This window comes from Verruconis gallopava, assembly GCF_000836295.1.
Source record: "Verruconis gallopava strain CBS 43764 unplaced genomic scaffold supercont1.32, whole genome shotgun sequence".
Lineage (NCBI taxonomy): Eukaryota > Fungi > Ascomycota > Dothideomycetes > Venturiales > Sympoventuriaceae > Verruconis > Verruconis gallopava.
The window spans coordinates 292776-308999 of NW_015622168.1; the positions used below are offsets into that span (position 1 = coordinate 292776).

General features: G+C 47.7%; 6 protein-coding genes across 6 annotated transcripts; 3 read left to right on the plus strand and 3 right to left on the minus strand.

Moving 5' to 3' along the window:
- Positions 1 to 49: 49 nt before the first annotated feature.
- PV09_07789 (uncharacterized protein) lies at positions 50 to 2268 on the plus strand. Its single transcript, XM_016361600.1, has 4 exons — positions 50 to 258; positions 327 to 384; positions 453 to 506; positions 571 to 2268. Exons 1-4 carry the CDS (start codon positions 177 to 179, stop codon positions 1946 to 1948), a joined length of 1572 nt encoding a protein of 523 aa, XP_016210679.1. The 5' UTR covers positions 50 to 176; the 3' UTR covers positions 1949 to 2268.
- PV09_07790 (uncharacterized protein) lies at positions 2222 to 3869 on the minus strand. Its single transcript, XM_016361601.1, has 6 exons — positions 3688 to 3869; positions 3604 to 3632; positions 3534 to 3548; positions 3455 to 3479; positions 2825 to 3402; positions 2222 to 2758 (listed from the first exon to the last, which is right to left on the minus strand). Exons 1-6 carry the CDS (start codon positions 3714 to 3716, stop codon positions 2328 to 2330), a joined length of 1107 nt encoding a protein of 368 aa, XP_016210680.1. The 5' UTR covers positions 3717 to 3869; the 3' UTR covers positions 2222 to 2327.
- A 131-nt stretch (positions 3870 to 4000) lies between these two features.
- PV09_07791 (uncharacterized protein) lies at positions 4001 to 5318 on the plus strand. Its single transcript, XM_016361602.1, has one exon. It carries the CDS (start codon positions 4020 to 4022, stop codon positions 5247 to 5249), a length of 1230 nt encoding a protein of 409 aa, XP_016210681.1. The 5' UTR covers positions 4001 to 4019; the 3' UTR covers positions 5250 to 5318.
- PV09_07792 (sodium/hydrogen exchanger 3) lies at positions 5203 to 8147 on the minus strand. The gene is made up of 5 exons (XM_016361603.1): positions 7759 to 8147; positions 7667 to 7693; positions 7459 to 7605; positions 6680 to 7342; positions 5203 to 6624 (listed from the first exon to the last, which is right to left on the minus strand). Exons 1-5 carry the CDS (start codon positions 7799 to 7801, stop codon positions 5447 to 5449), a joined length of 2058 nt encoding a protein of 685 aa, XP_016210682.1. The 5' UTR covers positions 7802 to 8147; the 3' UTR covers positions 5203 to 5446.
- Positions 8148 to 8412: 265 nt separating this feature from the next.
- On the plus strand, positions 8413 to 10898 carry PV09_07793 (uncharacterized protein). Its single transcript, XM_016361604.1, has one exon. The coding sequence runs from the start codon at positions 8727 to 8729 to the stop codon at positions 10722 to 10724; it is 1998 nt and encodes a 665-aa protein (XP_016210683.1). The 5' UTR covers positions 8413 to 8726; the 3' UTR covers positions 10725 to 10898.
- Positions 10899 to 13001: 2103 nt separating this feature from the next.
- Positions 13002 to 13643, minus strand: PV09_07794 (uncharacterized protein; the record flags this gene model as incomplete). Its single annotated transcript, XM_016361605.1, has 3 exons — positions 13002 to 13284; positions 13346 to 13554; positions 13611 to 13643. 3 exons carry the CDS (start codon positions 13641 to 13643, stop codon positions 13002 to 13004), a joined length of 525 nt encoding a protein of 174 aa, XP_016210684.1.
- Positions 13644 to 16224: the final 2581 nt, after the last annotated feature.

Consider the following 16224-nt stretch of genomic DNA (forward strand, 5'->3'; position numbering starts at 1 on the left):
AGGCTCAATGCGAGCCACAAGGTGCCTTCTCACATACGGAGGCGCTCCCAACTTCAATCGTTTGTCTGGTCTCGACAACGGCCATCCTGGGTCCCTAGACATTTTGCCAAAGTGTAGAATTCTACGAGGCTATTTCATATAACTCATTTGTCTATTTCGGGCAACAGAAATAGATCATGGACTGGAGCAGTTTGCGGGAAACGGTGAGCAACCTTACGCTGTACGATGTGAAGGCGGGCGTCCGCAAAGTCCAAAATGGTAGGTTCAAAGCAAGAGGCTAGAACTTCTGGATGTGTCACGTTGATCGAAGCTGAATACTTGTGCAGCGGTTATGAATTACACCGAGATTGAGGCCAAAGTTCGAGAAGCCACCAATAATGAGCCGTACGTTTTTGCCAACATAGCCAAGCGCGCGACACAAGCCTAGAAACGTGGTTGACATTAAGCATTAGGTGGGGCGCATCGTCGTCGCTCATGCAAGAAATTGCTAATGCCACTTTTACCTAGTAAGGCGCTCTCCAGGTTCTGGAAAATTATAAGGAATGAAACACGTAGCTGACGGCATTGTAGCCAAGGTCTAAATGAAGTTATGCCTATGATATACAAACGCTTCACTGAAAAGACTGCTGAGGAGTGGCGACAGATATATAAGGCCCTCCAACTACTTGAATTTTTGATCAAAAATGGCAGCGAGAGGGTCATTGATGATGCTCGATCACATCTATCACTGCTAAAGATGCTCCGCCAGTTCCACTACATCGATATGAATGGCAAAGATCAGGGTATCAACGTGCGAAACAGATCGAAAGAGTTGACTGAGTTACTCTCCGATGTTGACAAGATTCGTGCTGAGCGCAAGAAGGCACGCGCGAATAGGAACAAGTATAGTGGCTACGAAGGAGGAGGTGGCTTTGGCCTTGGTGGCAGTAGCGGACCTAGAATGGGTGGCTTTGGTAACAATAGCGGTGGTTCTGCGAATTTTGGGGGCTTTAGTGGCGGTGTCTATGGCGACGGTGGCGGCTTTGGTGGCCAAAGTGACATGGAGTACCAGGAACCCACTGCAAGACGTGAAAAGTTTGAAGAATACGACGAATATGACGAAGGTGCTGTTGCTGCTCCAGGAAAACGGCAGCAAGATGGAAGCTCAAGCCCCGCACGTGCAAAACGGGAGACGAACAAGCCAGCAACAAAGTTGAAGGAGCCGGAAGAGGATTTGTTCGACTTTGGAAATGAACCCTCTACCAGCACAAAGACTTCCAAGGCACCTGCGTCTTCTACTCTGGGTGAATTTGGAGCCACTGACGACGACGAGTTTGATGATTTCCAGTCGGCTGCCCCAGCATCAACCACTGTACAGGCTGGACCTGGCAGTTCAATCGCTATTGCCCCTCCAGCTTCTAACTCTGCCTCAGCTACAGTGACACCACTGGCGCAACCTAAGCCCGTCTCTGGACTACAGAGTCAGAGTATTAGCGGTTTGTTTGCATCTGTCTCACCTCAACCAACATCAACATCTTCATCGACATTGGCACCGCTTTCTTCTTCTTCTGCAGCACCTTCCACCGCATTTTCCGCAGCACAGAAACGGCCATCACAGCCGGCTGGCTACCAAGCAACAGGGCCAAACTACTTCACGTCCGTTCCTGTCGCAGCGCAACAGCAATCCTCATCTGGTACATCTACCCCATTGTCAATGGCAAACCTAGGCAAGCCTGCTGCGCCCACCTCCGCCAAGAGTACGGGTGGTGACGCGTTTGCCAATCTTCTCGGTGGGGCTACGTCCAGGAAGAGTACTCCTGCGAAGGGTACGACCATGGCCGACATGGCGAGACAGAAGGCGAGCGCAGGCATATGGGGAGCTGGCGCAACAGGCACATCTGCACAGTCTTCTGGTTCGTCAGCACAGCAACAAAAGCTTGGTGGTGGATTAGAGGACTTGCTCGGCTGAAAGCACCTAGAATTGCAGTGTGTATGGCTTCAGATTTGCAAAACTATGACGGGTTGGAGAAGCCTTGGCCATGACAGTGCGTTTGCATGTACCAGTGAGCATGGGTGGCTTATGTTGAAAATGTAATCGACATTTGTTTGGCCGATCGTGTGATGCTTTAGCGTTTTGTCACGAGATGATAGTCGTGACATGGAACATGAAAACTTAGCTCGTGTATAGGGAATCGGAATGAAAGAGAGAGTATATCGAGGTTCTGAGGATCTTTATGGACCAGTTGCCATCATAAGAGTGATGTAAACATCGTTAGTCTGACAAATGCGTTTTTCATTCATAATTATTGTTTACATGACTGTCACAGCCTCTGCACGACTCGACAATGTCATTTTGCGACTATGCTGACAACATCTTCATCGCTCACCACATGCCCCAATCCTACTCGTTGCGGAACGTGTCTCGCGCTTGCTCCCCAGACCAGCGCATACTTGAACGTCTCTTTCAATGTTCGATGGATGCGATCACACACATCCTCGATCGTACTTCCATTTCGCACAATCAGCGCTTCGTTAAAGTCAGGATCCACACCCTTCCGCTTTGTATATATTCTGATAAGATTGAGCATCTCCCAAGCACGGTCGATGACGTCGTCAATGCCGAGATCGAGCTCACATGACATGATTGCGGTGTTGGGTTCACGAGCAAGTTTGTCAAGGTGTTCAAGGGAGATGGAGTCAATTTTGTTGTAGACGTAAAGGCATTTTATGTACTTGCGATGATCTTTCATTATCACGTCGATTAGATCATCAACAGTCGCTGTGGCCTGGTTAAAAAAAAGAAAAAGAAAGGAGAAAGAACTGGAAACCGCAGGTTTAGACATACCGTTTTCGTCTCTTACAAGCACCTCGCAATTTAGCATCTTGTAATCGCGCATGATGTTGTATACCATTTTCTCATCCAGATTCTTCGGCGGAGACTGAAAACTGATCTTCATCCCACCGGCTTTCTTTGCCTTCACGTATATATTTGGAGGTTCTCTGTTCAGCCGAATGCCTACGGCTTCCAGTTCCGCTTCCAACAATGCTCTTTGCTCGGCTCGTTTTGTCGCATCGAGAACCATCATGATCATGTCGCTAGTCTTGGCTGCACTGATGACTTGTCGTCCTCGACCTTTGCCCTCTGCAGCTCCTTCAATGATGCCGGGAAGATCCAGGACTTGAATCTCGGCACCGCCATACTCAAGAACGCCAGGAATGGCTGTCAATGTTGTGAACGCGTACGCGGCTACTTCTGACTTGGTCTTTGTGATCTTCGACAAAAATGTGGATTTTCCAACTGAGGGGAAGCCGACAAGAGCAATACGAGCATCGCCAGACTTCGACACATCAAAACCAGCACCACCGCTGCTTCCACTGCCTGGTCCGGGTTCAAGAAGTTGGGCTCTTAGCCGCGCAAGTTTTCTGTCTTCCATGAGCCTTGCATGATACCACAAGTTCCAAAGATAAGAAGTACCCTTTCAACAGTCCAAGGTGATACTCTGTATTTGAATATCAGCGTCACATCTGCTAGTTCAATTTGGAGCGGAACATACCTGTTGCTTTATTTTCTGTGCAAAAGTAAACACGACGTTCCACTAAAACTGGTAAGAATTGGACACATACTCTGCGTTCTAGCCATTTCCGCCTCTATCCTAGAACAAGATTAGATTTCACACGTTTTGTAAACAGCCCAGACTCTTCACATACTCCTTGATCTTCTCTGTGATGTTAACCATGTTGTCGAACTCTATGTGCAAAGTGCAGCACCAGATATTTCAGGTCCCTTTCTTAAGCAAATCCAGTTGTCCAGGCTAATAGAAAACCAAATATTAAAGGATATTTGTGTTCAGGCGTTTGCGGGTGTTACTATTTGCATGGCTCGTCGAGCACCGAATCTTGTGAGCTTGAAAATCATTTGTCACGTGCGAGGTTCAAGTTCATGTTCCCAATTAGGAATCTAGGTTTGCCCGCAGTCCCTTTCGTCGCGTAAGGACAAGCTTTGGCTTTATGAATTAATTAACTTGTAACAGCAACGCAAAATGCCACCACAAAGCAGAGGCGGTCAACGCCCGAGCGGAATCCAACAGTCTCAATCGTCTCCAAATCTACCCACGGTGCGCGAACTAGTTCAGCATGAACGCGATCGTTTGCCTTTCGAGCACCATGAGCGGAACAGAAAAGCAGGCCTGGCGATGCAGTCCACATATATTAGGCCAAATAGCAATGGCGCTCCCCAATCTTCGGATGACGATGTGACGACTGAGGACGATGATGATCGCCTAGTTGACCAGCGTCAGCAGCAGGAGGAGCGAAAAGACCGGAAAGAAGTGGAGAGGGCAGAGCAGGATGATCAAGAGCAAGAGGAAGAGGATGATGACGAAGAAGAGGAGGAAGAGGAAGAGTTTCCATCATTTGACGACGACGAAAATGAAACATTCCATTTAAATCGCTCGCACGCACATCTTCCACCAAGCTCATCGCAACTCTTTCCACCCTTCTATAACCGGCCGCCTACTCCTCTGCCACCATCTCCTTCGCTCACATCTCTGCTTCGCCCCAGCTTCAGCACGCATACATCCCACCACACCACTCCCGAATCCTCTGACACTGAGTCCGCAACTGGTGCGTCTGCAACATTTCCGGGAAGCACACATGCTGCCGCTTCTAAGTCGGCTTCTGCTCCTCGAGCTCATCCGAAGGTTCCCACGTATGAGTACTATGGTTTTGCATTATATCTGGCCTCGTCCCTGTTCTTTTTGATGTATCTGTTATGGGCGTACCTTCCCTCTCCTTTTCTCCACCAGCTGGGTATCTATTATTATCCAAACCGGTGGTGGGCACTCGCGATTCCGTGTTGGTTGGTTGTTCTAGTAATTTGGATTTACATCGCCCTGCAGAGCTATAACACCGGAACCCTGACATTGCGAATGGCTAGCATTGAGTGTATCGTCGACGAAGCAGGCAAGGTTGCGGTATTGAATTCAAATGGCGAGATTGTTCGGGATGGGAAACGGAGCCGATTCCAAGTAAAGAGGAAAGGAAGAGGTACTGATACTAGGAAATGTGGAGGAAGGAGCAGGCAGAGTTCTCTTAAAGAAGAGAAACGAGTTTATGTACCTGCCGATCTAGGGCCGGGCGTAAACTGGAAAAACTTATGGAATGAAGGAACGGATGCGGTCTTGGACGTGCCAATTGGGGGCGTTTGCGAGATACTGTATGCTCACGGAGAGAGCAGTGATGGAGAAGACATTCGTAATCCTCTCGCGTAGATAATCACATCTCGCGAATTTCATCCAAGATCAAGCTGCGTACATATCGCAATATTCGTAATTTTTGATTATCAACATCACAGCTGCTGGCTAGAGTGTAGCATTGCCTTTGCTACTCTCCGTGTACCTTCCAAACGCCTGCCCAATTGCATCTATATACACAAGCGCTAATGTCGTATAATATCTCAGCCGGCAAATTAAGATCCACTATGTCCAGGTTGGCCATGCGGATGTGCATTTCCATGATGACTGGGACTTGGAGTGTTTCCAGGATCAAGGAGAAGTCGAGGCTTGATGAAATTCTCGTCGATCAAACGGAATGCATCAGCCGGATCTTCGCTGATTTCGCTGATGAGCTGTGACACTGCACCTGGGGCATGACGTACTCGAGACAAAACGCCAGCCGCAATGCCTGCTGCACCAACGGGAGTTTCCCTTGCTCCACTCGTGGGGTACGGTTCTGCTCCGTGTGATGCTTCAGCCGCATTTCGCGTAGCGAACGTCTGTCGTCGAGCTGCGGGTGGAAGGTCGAGATCGTCGTCATCAAGAGAGGCTGTGTCTGCTGGTGATAGCAGACCTTGCTCTGCAACATCCTGATTCCGTGAACTGGAGCGCTGAGAATTTCGCCTCGCTGGTGCATGCGGCCCTTTGTTCGGACTTCGGTTGCCAGAACTGTACGTTCCATTGCGATCCCGCTCGGCGTCCTGCTCATAGTCAAGAGTCCCAAGTGCGTACCCGTTCCCGGCGACAGAGGGCCGTGGATTATGGCCAAGTCCTGTGCCCGATTTGCGAGTATATGTGCCATTTGCACCATTGCCGTGGATGTACTCGATGTCGAATTCGTCATCGGAGTCAATTTCTTCAATGACCCCGGTTCTGATGTTGAGAATTTCAAGCATTCGTGCTGTAGTGCCACCAAAGATGATGACAGTGAGCACGACAACTACTAGAACAGTAGCTCTGAGAACGGGTCCATTGGGTCCCGTCAAGCCCGCTGCGAGCGCTACGCCAACTGCACCTCTAAGACCCGCCCAGAAAAGCATAGCCTGGTGTGAATAGGGAATCTCTTCTGCTTGTGTGTTTCCTCGACGTCTGGCTCTGTATCTAATCACAGCATTGATTGCTCTCGATAGTGGAAAAACAGCTGCCCACCTCGCCACGCATATTCCCACTACGGTGATGAGGATAAATAGCGGCTTGAAGATGAGGGTTGTCTCGGTAAAGAGCGACAATCCGAGGTAAATGAAGATAAAGTTCTCCGATAATTGTGCCATGACCTGGAAAATAAACTTGGTCGTAAGCTGGGTCCGCCGGGACATATTGTGATATGCGTAATGCTTCATGCATATGCCTGAGAAGAGCAGGGATACGATACCTACGGATATTGTTAACTGCTGCAATGAAATACATTTTTTCAAAGCTCTACTCACCGGACATGTGGATGGCATTTGAAAAGAAGTAGCTAGCATATGCGATAAGGATGATGATGCAACTTTCCGTCTTAGGGAAGCGGCGGATGTACGTGAACTTTAGCAACAGAGAGGTCAACATGCCAATAAGCAGACCAATGGCCAGGCTGCCAAAGAAGACAAAGATGAAGACGCCGATGCTCTCAAACAGCGCTAGGGGAGTCAGACGTTTGTCTGCATTCCCTTCCTTATATTTCTGCGCAGTTTCGAAGAGCACGATGGCGATGGCGTCGTTAAGGATTGACTCGCCAAAGATAACCGTGTAAAGTTTCGGGTCTACCTTGTATGTATTGAAAATAGCAAGAATGGTGACAGGATCGGTAGCAGAGAGGGTCGCGCCGACAGACATGGCTTCAACAAAGTTGATACTTACTCCGTCCAAATTCATTCGAGTCCAGATGAACAAGATTAATCCAAGGACGAGGGCTGAAATGAAAGTTCCGGCAAAGGCAAATGTGAGGATGCTGCCAATGTTACGGAAGAAGTTGCCCTGATGCAATTCATAACCGGACGCGAGGATGATAGGAGGAAGCAGCAGGTTAAAGAACATTTGGTAGTCAAAGCTAACGTTGCTGAGGATGGCGTGGGAGGCGGCAAGTCGTAATATCAAGCCGACAACCATACCTATGTCACTGTAAGTTTTCTTTCCTCGCTGCAACTGCCATTATCACAGCAGCTCCTTCGCTCAGAGTCGCAGCGATCGGAGATGTGGAATCGACTTGCGCATGAAGGGAGCATACCTGCGAAAATAGACATGACGGTTTCATGCACAGCTTGTATCCTCCTCGTCTGCAAGATGTAACTGGCAAACAGAGCCAGGATCAACAGCATAATCAGGATAAAGAGAGCCCATGATGTCGATATCTCTGCCTGGCTAGCGTCCGGTTCTTTCGATTCTCTGGATTAGAATACAAGGTACAAACAGGACCGAGAGGTGCAAAAACGTACCGTCAGCGTCGGCATCGTCCGCTCGTGCTGAAATGGCAACCGCGAATTAGCTGCTGTGTTTTGACAAGGCAAAAGCTGTGTTGCGAGCCTACTTGTGAGCAGATTGAAGGTCTGCCATGCCATATTTGAAGCCATTTGTGCCTAGTTGGGCACCTCGCCGGCATTGGCGAGCCGAGGGGAAGAGCTTGCCCCCTAGGTCGGGCTGTGTTCTGGAGTTGAAAGTCCGAACGTCTATCGAGGCTGCGTAGAAGACCGGAACGGAGGATAGTTCACTTCAGGATTGCTGGGCAAACGGGAGGGGGAGGGGCGGTCTCGTTCGATGAGGTGACGCTTGATCGGTACTGCTCAGAAAGGAGCAGGAGATGAAAAGCTGACGCGCAGCGCCTGGCTAGCGGCCGGAAAGGATGGCGGTTGGTGATGGTTGTTTGTGTTGGGGAGCGGCGTTGTAGATGCAACCTGTTCTTGTGCTGAGCCAGGGCAAGCCCAGAGAAGAGAAGCAGGAGCTTGTTGACCTTCAGAAGCAATGAGAAACGCCACGGACCCGCTCAAGAAGAGCCGTCGCACGACCGCTCGCCCACTATTTCCGCCCTTCCCGCGCTATCATTAGCGGGGCAGGCCCTAGGACTTAGGCGCCCCCCCCCCTTCCATCCCCGCTGTCGCGCCTGGCTGGCGTAAGGTTTCTCCCTCCCCCGCTCGACAGTCCTTGCAATGCTGTCAGCCACCCCTTTAGCCAGAGGACGTCATCCCCAGCATTTGAAAGATGACATGCAGACGCAACTGAGACGCGCTGTTCGACCCCAATAATAATGCATTTCCAACAAAGAAAACGCTTATTAGCAACATTCTCCTGACCTTGCCTCCGCAATCTCTCGTCGTACCCATTGCAACAACCTTCTCGTGTTCCTCCTGAGCAGGCAGTGCGCCCGCACCGCAGCCAATCTTAACTTTACCCTACCTGAGATTGAGACACGCGTGACGCATACGATGGATCATTCGGTCCTTCGATCCAAAACCACATGAGAACACGTCAAGCGCCTCAGACCGTGATATACGTGTCACAATGAAGGAGAGGAGCAATCCGCCCAGCCCCATACCTACGCCTCTGAGCCTGCATTCTCAACCCTCCCCCGAACTTCACCAAGACAACCACGACCAAAGCGACGATCACGGCGGCGACGACAGCCCCTATATAAAGCACGTCACCTTCTCGCAAGCTGAGCACGCGACGATGCCGGCCACCGTAGTCAAGCCCCCGGGCGAAGACTCGCCGCTCTTACACAGCGAAGCCTCTGCTGGAGACACATCGCCTGTGTCAGCGCTGAGTAGCGACGACTGGGAAGATGGAAAATCTCAGGACACCAAAAGCGCCTGGTATATGTTTCTGCTCACCGTGGCTGGATTTGGTCTACAGATGGGATGGTCAGTGGAGATGTCAAACGGGTCGCCGTACCTGCTGTCGCTCGGCCTGAGCAAGACCATGTTAGCATTCGTGTGGATTGCGGGACCACTCTCTGGCGTATTGGCGCAGCCATATGTTGGCATCAAGAGCGACCGGTCGCAAAACAAGTGGGGAAAGAGGAGACCTTATCTTGTCGGTGGAACCTTGGCCACCGTTCTTTCTCTGATGATGCTCGCGTGGGCGAGAGAGATTGTGGGTGGGCTGCTCAGTTTGTTCGGCATTGCAAGAGACTCCAAGGCCACTTCGATATGCATAATGGTCTTCGCCGTCGTTTTCATCTACGTCCTGGACTTCGCCATAAATGTTTTGCAAGCGGCTCTACGAGCTTTCATTGTGGACTGTGCACCAGTGCATCAGCAAGAGGCCGCCAACGCGTGGGTTTCGCGCACATGCGGTATTGGGAATATCTTTGGCATGTTCTGTGGAGGTGTGAATCTCCCCAAAGCGCTTCCATTTCTCGGCAATACCCAATTCAAAGTGCTCTGCGCTATCGCTAGCCTTTCGATGTTGCTGACGACCGGGATGAGCGCAACGATTCGCGAGCGCGATCCGACGCGAGATGGAACACCCGTAAAAGAAGAAGGCCTCCTAGCCGTGTTCAGGGACTTATATCGCGCCATCGGCCGGTTACCTACGCAAATTATGCGCGTATGTCAGGTTCAGTTCATGGCGTGGATTGGCTGGTTCCCCTTTCTGTTTTACACGACGACGTATATTGCTGAGATGTATGTTGACCCAATATACCAAGAAAACCCACATCTCTCACCGGAAGAAGCGAACAAGGTCTGGGAGGAGGGCACAAGACGTGGCACAATTGCACTACTGATTTACTCACTTGTTACCTTCATTGCAAGTGTGGTTTTACCGTGGATGATTGAGCCGGCTTATCAAGCTCCCATAACGACACAATCTCCAGGAACGCCGCTCATGGCATCATCTGAGCATGGTTTGTGCTCACAATCTACAAACTCCAGCTCGAAGCCTCAAACACTATCTGAGCAGTATGCTCACAGATTCGGAAGCCTGGTTGAGGCTTTGATCTCAAAACTCCGCATCCCTGGGTTGACGTTAAGAAGAGCTTGGTTCATGGCACACATCATGTTCGCTACGTGCATGCTGTTGACTTTCATAATTCAGGGAGTTTTCATGGCCACCTTGCTCGTTGGATTGATTGGAATTCCATGGGCAATTGCGCAGTGGGCTCCCTTTGCGTTGATTGCGTCCGAAATCTCCAAGCGGGACGCCATTCGTCGTGGTCTACTTCGGCCTCCGCCTACGCACGATGGTGAATTGTTAGCAAGCAACGAAGATCATTCTGCAGACCAAGCAGGTGTTGTGCTGGGTATACATAACGTCGCTGTAAGCGCGCCACAGGTCATTGCAACGCTGGTTAGCAGTCTCATATTTAAAGGGCTGAGCAAACCGAGAGGAACACCGGGGGACGACAGTGTAGCGTGGTGTATGAGGTTTGGAGGAATATGTGCGCTGCTTGCGGCTTGGTTGACTCTACGCGTTGGGGAAGACAAGGAAGGCTTAACAGACCAAGACGCGAGGAGTGGAGAGGATCGAAGACGGCTATTGGGACATGATGAAGCGTAGGAAGGTTGTCCTAATGATTCTCGTCTGTCTATAGATTGGTGTCCTAATCAATATTGACCCCCTCTGTCAAAGCTTACACTGGATTTCATGCCCTAAGCTTGTGTAGAATTAGAGTTCCGTTTGAACCAGGCCGGTGAGTTAGTATGTAGGATTCATAATGAGCAAAACGATGAGTCATTCATATGAGCGTGCGTATATATCGACCTAGATGACCATTCGCGTACGCAGTCTGCTTCCGGCGCTTGGACTGATAAGCACTCAACAAATCTCTAATCAAGGGCGTCTGTCGCCGTAGGCTTCACCTTGCGTGAGACTGGGCTGTTGCGCAGACCGTTAAAGTGGCTTAGATTCGTAACTTTCCTTTGACAACGTGTCTGTTGTCTCCTTATGTTATTTTCTACTTCAAGATGTCCTCGGGTTTCACCATTCCGCGTTTGATCATTTCTCCAACAATTGGAAGCCTATCTCCATACAAAGTCATCGACTTGACCTTAAAACCCTTTGGACCTTCAGGATCCTTTACGCACGTAAAGAGAAATGCTCCCGGCACCACAACGTCCCACATGCGGCCTGACAAATCCTTTTTCGTCTTTTCACCCGGAACTTGCAAATTCGCATAGATCTCGGCAAAACCGACCATCTCCCAATGGGAATCACGCTCATAAATACAAACGTATCGGGCCTCGTGATAATGTTCACTGAAAGCAGCATAGCCTTCAATCCAGCCTTTCCAAGATGCTTCTCCTGGCGCAAAGGTTGTGCCATCTGATTGTGTAAAAACAAAGTCCTTGTCGTGAAATACAGTGTATGGCTCTGTCTTCATATTTCCGCGATCAAAAGCTTGTTGGTGATCAATCAAGAAATCAAGCACAGGATGTTCCCGTAAGCGCTGCTCCGCACCATCTGCGTATGTTTGATACGCGGGTATCGTTTGGTAAGACATTGCTTAAGCTCGAAGTTGTTAAAGGAATTCGAAATTTGGATGTCGAGTTTTGTTTAAGGTCGGACCGTAATCCAAGCTCATCCTCAGCTATTGTTTTTATAAGCTGGTTAGATTCCACGCCCTAACAAAATTCTGTATTGTCTGGTAGCCTATCCTAAAACAGCACTTTGCTGCGTGCGGCTGAAGAGGAGCTGAGCGGAATGCTCTTAAGCCCGATCAGCTTCATTTTCAGAACGGTGTCCCTCCGCCATAGGAACTGGTTGAATCGGAAATAAGCTCCAAAAGCTTACCTAAGGACGGACTTGTTGAGCATCCGGATTAATGGTCCGAATACCAACGATATTGGGGAAGTCCATTGGGCCACTTGCGATTGGACATTTGACTTGGTGTCCAGGGTTTGCTGCTCCTGACTCTGTGAGTCGAAGTCGTCTCGCTCAGCTACCTCGCCGCGCTTTTCAGCTCCTGCTTCAGCTGAAAGTGATGCACGCCGCGACGAGCGACGATTAGCTTCTGTTCGGAAGCACGCGATCTCAAAAGGTGAAATTGCAGAATTGGGAGTAACTGAATCAACCTATTGCTGGCATGAAAACCATTCTTCTCTAGCGTTTCGTCTCGTGTTTCGTCTCGTGCTCCGACATCATCATGCTTGTGAAATTGTATCCACACAATTCAAGAAATCTAGCCAAATTACTACGTGATTCGTTCAATCTCGAAATCGACAGAATTTCGATATGGAACTTTAGATTCCCACTGTGGCCTCAAATATTTAATCAGCAAGGCCGGTACCATGGAGGGTCGAGTAGATTCAAAGAAATTTAAATTTATACTCTTCTATACATTCTTAATTCTTCACATGAACTATGGCATATATCTAGCAATTCAAGCCGTCTACCACATTACCCAGCTTGTCTAGATCCTTCTAGCAACTTGACATTTGCGGATTTCGTTAGCTATCAATTGAAATGTACATCAAAACCACGATCAAAGCAGGGTAAAGGTATCATGAGATCTTTACACTGCACGCAACAAAGTCCAAATGATTGGATTAGAGTGAAAAGTGAGGCATTTATGTACAAATTGAACTAACATCGAGATAGAGGGACAAGAGCTTAGGCACAACAATTTGCTTGGTCTACGGTCACGAAGACGGAAGATTCGCAAAGGAAGTGCATTCTTGTTCAAGAGATTACCATCAGTTCAAAGCAAACACTTTTTATTCAGCATTTCAACGCAATGGTGTCTGCTATTTAAGAGTACGCCGAGTCTTGAAAGGGCAAGACGACGACGGTGGTAAGAAAGTAAATTTGCACTTCTTTATCCAATGACATCTTCAGCTAAGCAGTAGCTGCTGCGGCCATTTTACGCAAGAAATCAGCGCCTTGTTGTATAGACCCATCAACCCCATATGCTAAGTGGCCAGCGGTGACGATCAGTTGCCCACCGCATACACCATCATCGGCACGACAGAATACTTTGGTTTGAGCTGGAGGGTATCCTGGAAGCATACCATTCGTCTGTTGATTCTTGGTGTATCCATAGAAGGCAACGCCAGCAATTTTTGCTTGGCTTGCCTTTGGCATCGACTGGACAGCTTGGGAAATGACTGCAGATCCCTGGCTAATCTTTTTGTTAGTATCTGGATTTTACATTCTCCCTAGAGGATGCGAAAATTAGTTACCTATAGCCCGCTAGAACTATTTTTGAGTTTGGGCATTGAGTCATCGCTTTATTGATTATATTGACAGCCTCTTGGATCGACGCATCATCAGTACCCTTTGGCAAAAGATTGGAAGCCAAAGTTGCCTGGTACGCTCCGCCCACCCCTTGGCATGCGACATCTCCGCCAGCTTTTAGAGCGGCACAAAGTGGTGCTCCAACAACGCTGCCCTGAAGCACGTAAGTTTTGAAATTTAGAGTAATCACATCATAGATCTTTAGCCTACCATGTTCCCCGGCTCAGTAGATCCACGAGCCATGATAAAAGTAGTGCCTGCACATACTCCATTGAGAACATCATTGGATGTTATACCTTGGCGACGCACCAAGTTCGGTGCTCCAAGAGCCAGACCACAAAACAAAAATGAGTGGAACAAGTGCATTTTGATGCTGACTGCGAGAGAGCAAGAAACGAGAGGTCTTCTTTCTGTGAAGAACTGAACTAAAATTCTGTCAATTCTGTCTGGATGAAATGGAAGGTGTTGGGTAGTCAAGATTAAATAGTCACCGTGTTTCTAGGAGAAATCTGAAGGCTGCCTTCTAGAAAAGGATACCAAGGCGAATTGAGCATCTGTACTAGGATCAGAGTCAATGTAGGCTTGTTTTGCTATATTCGGCCCAGAGTCGCCAAGCCTTTGAATTCCACATGTCAGAAGCTCGGAAGCAAATTCAAAGTCCATTTTCCTCTACAGAATTCCCTTTTGAGTGGGTATTTCGAATGGTGTGGAAAGATGGAAGCTTCGCAAGTTATTCAGAATTGGGAAATTTGAAACACAATGTCAAACCCTTGAAGCATTGACCTTCTGCCATATGGTTGACAGTGACTAATAGTTTGCAAGTCATATAGCAATAGTATTATTTTCTGTTAGAATAAAACCGAAGTGAAACATTATCTTCATTCTCGGATAAAGGACTTACATTACCATCTGACTACCGGCGAAAGACAACTTGGGTAGTCCTTCCGATAGTCATACATACATCTAAACACAACAGCATGTAGAATTCAATAAAATGCTCCTATTTCTATTCGAATTTTGATCAAGAAATCCAATGAGATCATCCTAAACGTCATGCTTTGTAGGATGCACGAATTCTTGTTGGTATCTTACCAAATCTGTCAAACTCATTACCAGTCATAAGTACCCAAACACAATACTATTTGCAGAATGCTAGGCTGGAGTCTTGCTTTCACACATGAATGAATTCATTTCGGTAGGAGTTGAAAGCTCCGGCCGTTATAGCAAGGATCAGACTATTTCTGCAAATGAGACTACCGTACATCACATTGGCGCAATGATGAAAATTTGCTGGGAAGATGCCGAGATCCCAACGAGGACAAGCTCTGGCTGTGATCACAACCTATATGAATAGAAATATGGAAAAATCTCAAGGACGTTATGTTGCGGAGTGCTCACGAGCTAGCCTTCACACTTCTCTGAATCCTTTTAAAGAAGTTCTGTTTAGAGTCCTTGTTGCTCACGAAATTTTGAGATTTGCCTCCATTTAGCCCAGGTAATGGAAACACAACTTAAAGGAGCGCGCAGATAACGTTTGCATGAATTACTGATGGGAAAGCGCTCGAATCGCATGTATATTCTACCAATACAGGGACGAGAATACAACATATTTATTGAATGCGTAGACTAGAGACTGTACTGATAAATTTTCATCTACTATGAAGGATAACTTTGACGGCCGAAGCCCATCTTTTGGACTGTGTCTGGCAGCTAAGTGGATTGCTAATATTCGTGGAGTGCACCATCCGACGTAAAGTTCGTGCCAAACGCAGGATATAACGAACGATCAGTTGTACTACTTTATTTACAGTGCCTCGTCAGATGTCATCCACAGATTGAATGAGCTTGAACAACGCTTGGGTCAGAAACAGAGCGCTGCTGTTGCACAAAGCCCGCAGCTGTTTGAAGCCTTAACATGTTCGACGAATACGATGGCCTAGTCGTTCAGGTGGGCCGCTACTCGTAGTGGAAGCTAATCATGAAGAAGAACGCTCTACAACTCCCCATCCTGCTTCATCTCCGCACTCACTAAGTCGAATCAACTCAAGGCATTCGTGAGGACGAGCCTTTGACTATCCCAATCGGGCATCTCACACCAACAAGCAGTCTATTTCAGCTTGACTTGTTGATGAGCTTTTGTTGGTGACTATCCTGATGACCTTTTTCCCAGATCGAAACTTGGAGTGCGGTCGAACCATAGTTGAGACAGAACCACTGCTGATGCCCTTAATTGCTTGGATCTTGATTCTCACGTCACTAATATGAATTTAGAAAAGATTTCCCCTTAATATTCACGATCATTTCTCAGTCAATCATTCAGTATTATTATTGATATCTATAGAAGTTATATGATTATTATAAAGAGCTATTAGATTATAAAGTTACAAGTAACCAGAAAGTCCAGAATTTCTATTTGCTGACGTTCTCTGCAGACAAAATTTACAATACGACGCGGCCTCTGATTCGACTTCCTCCATGGTACAAACATGGCCAGAAATAATAAAAGATTTATTTTAAAGAGCACTGTTAGGAATACTTTCCCAATACCGTCTGGCTTCACTAATGTAAGCCGCTTCGGAAGGGTTAAGCTTCCTAGAGCAGAGGAACAATGTATAATAAGAGCTTATTATGGAAGGAATATAATAAGGTAGTTATATTTATAGCTTAGAATAGTCTAAACTTCAAAAGTATAAGAATATATTCAAACTAACTATTAGCTATATTAGATAGTTAAATTATACCCTTCAAGTAAGAGAATTCCTCCCTTCTTTATAGACCTGGAAAATGAACGATCACTCTGATCATCCTATGATTAAGATAATCA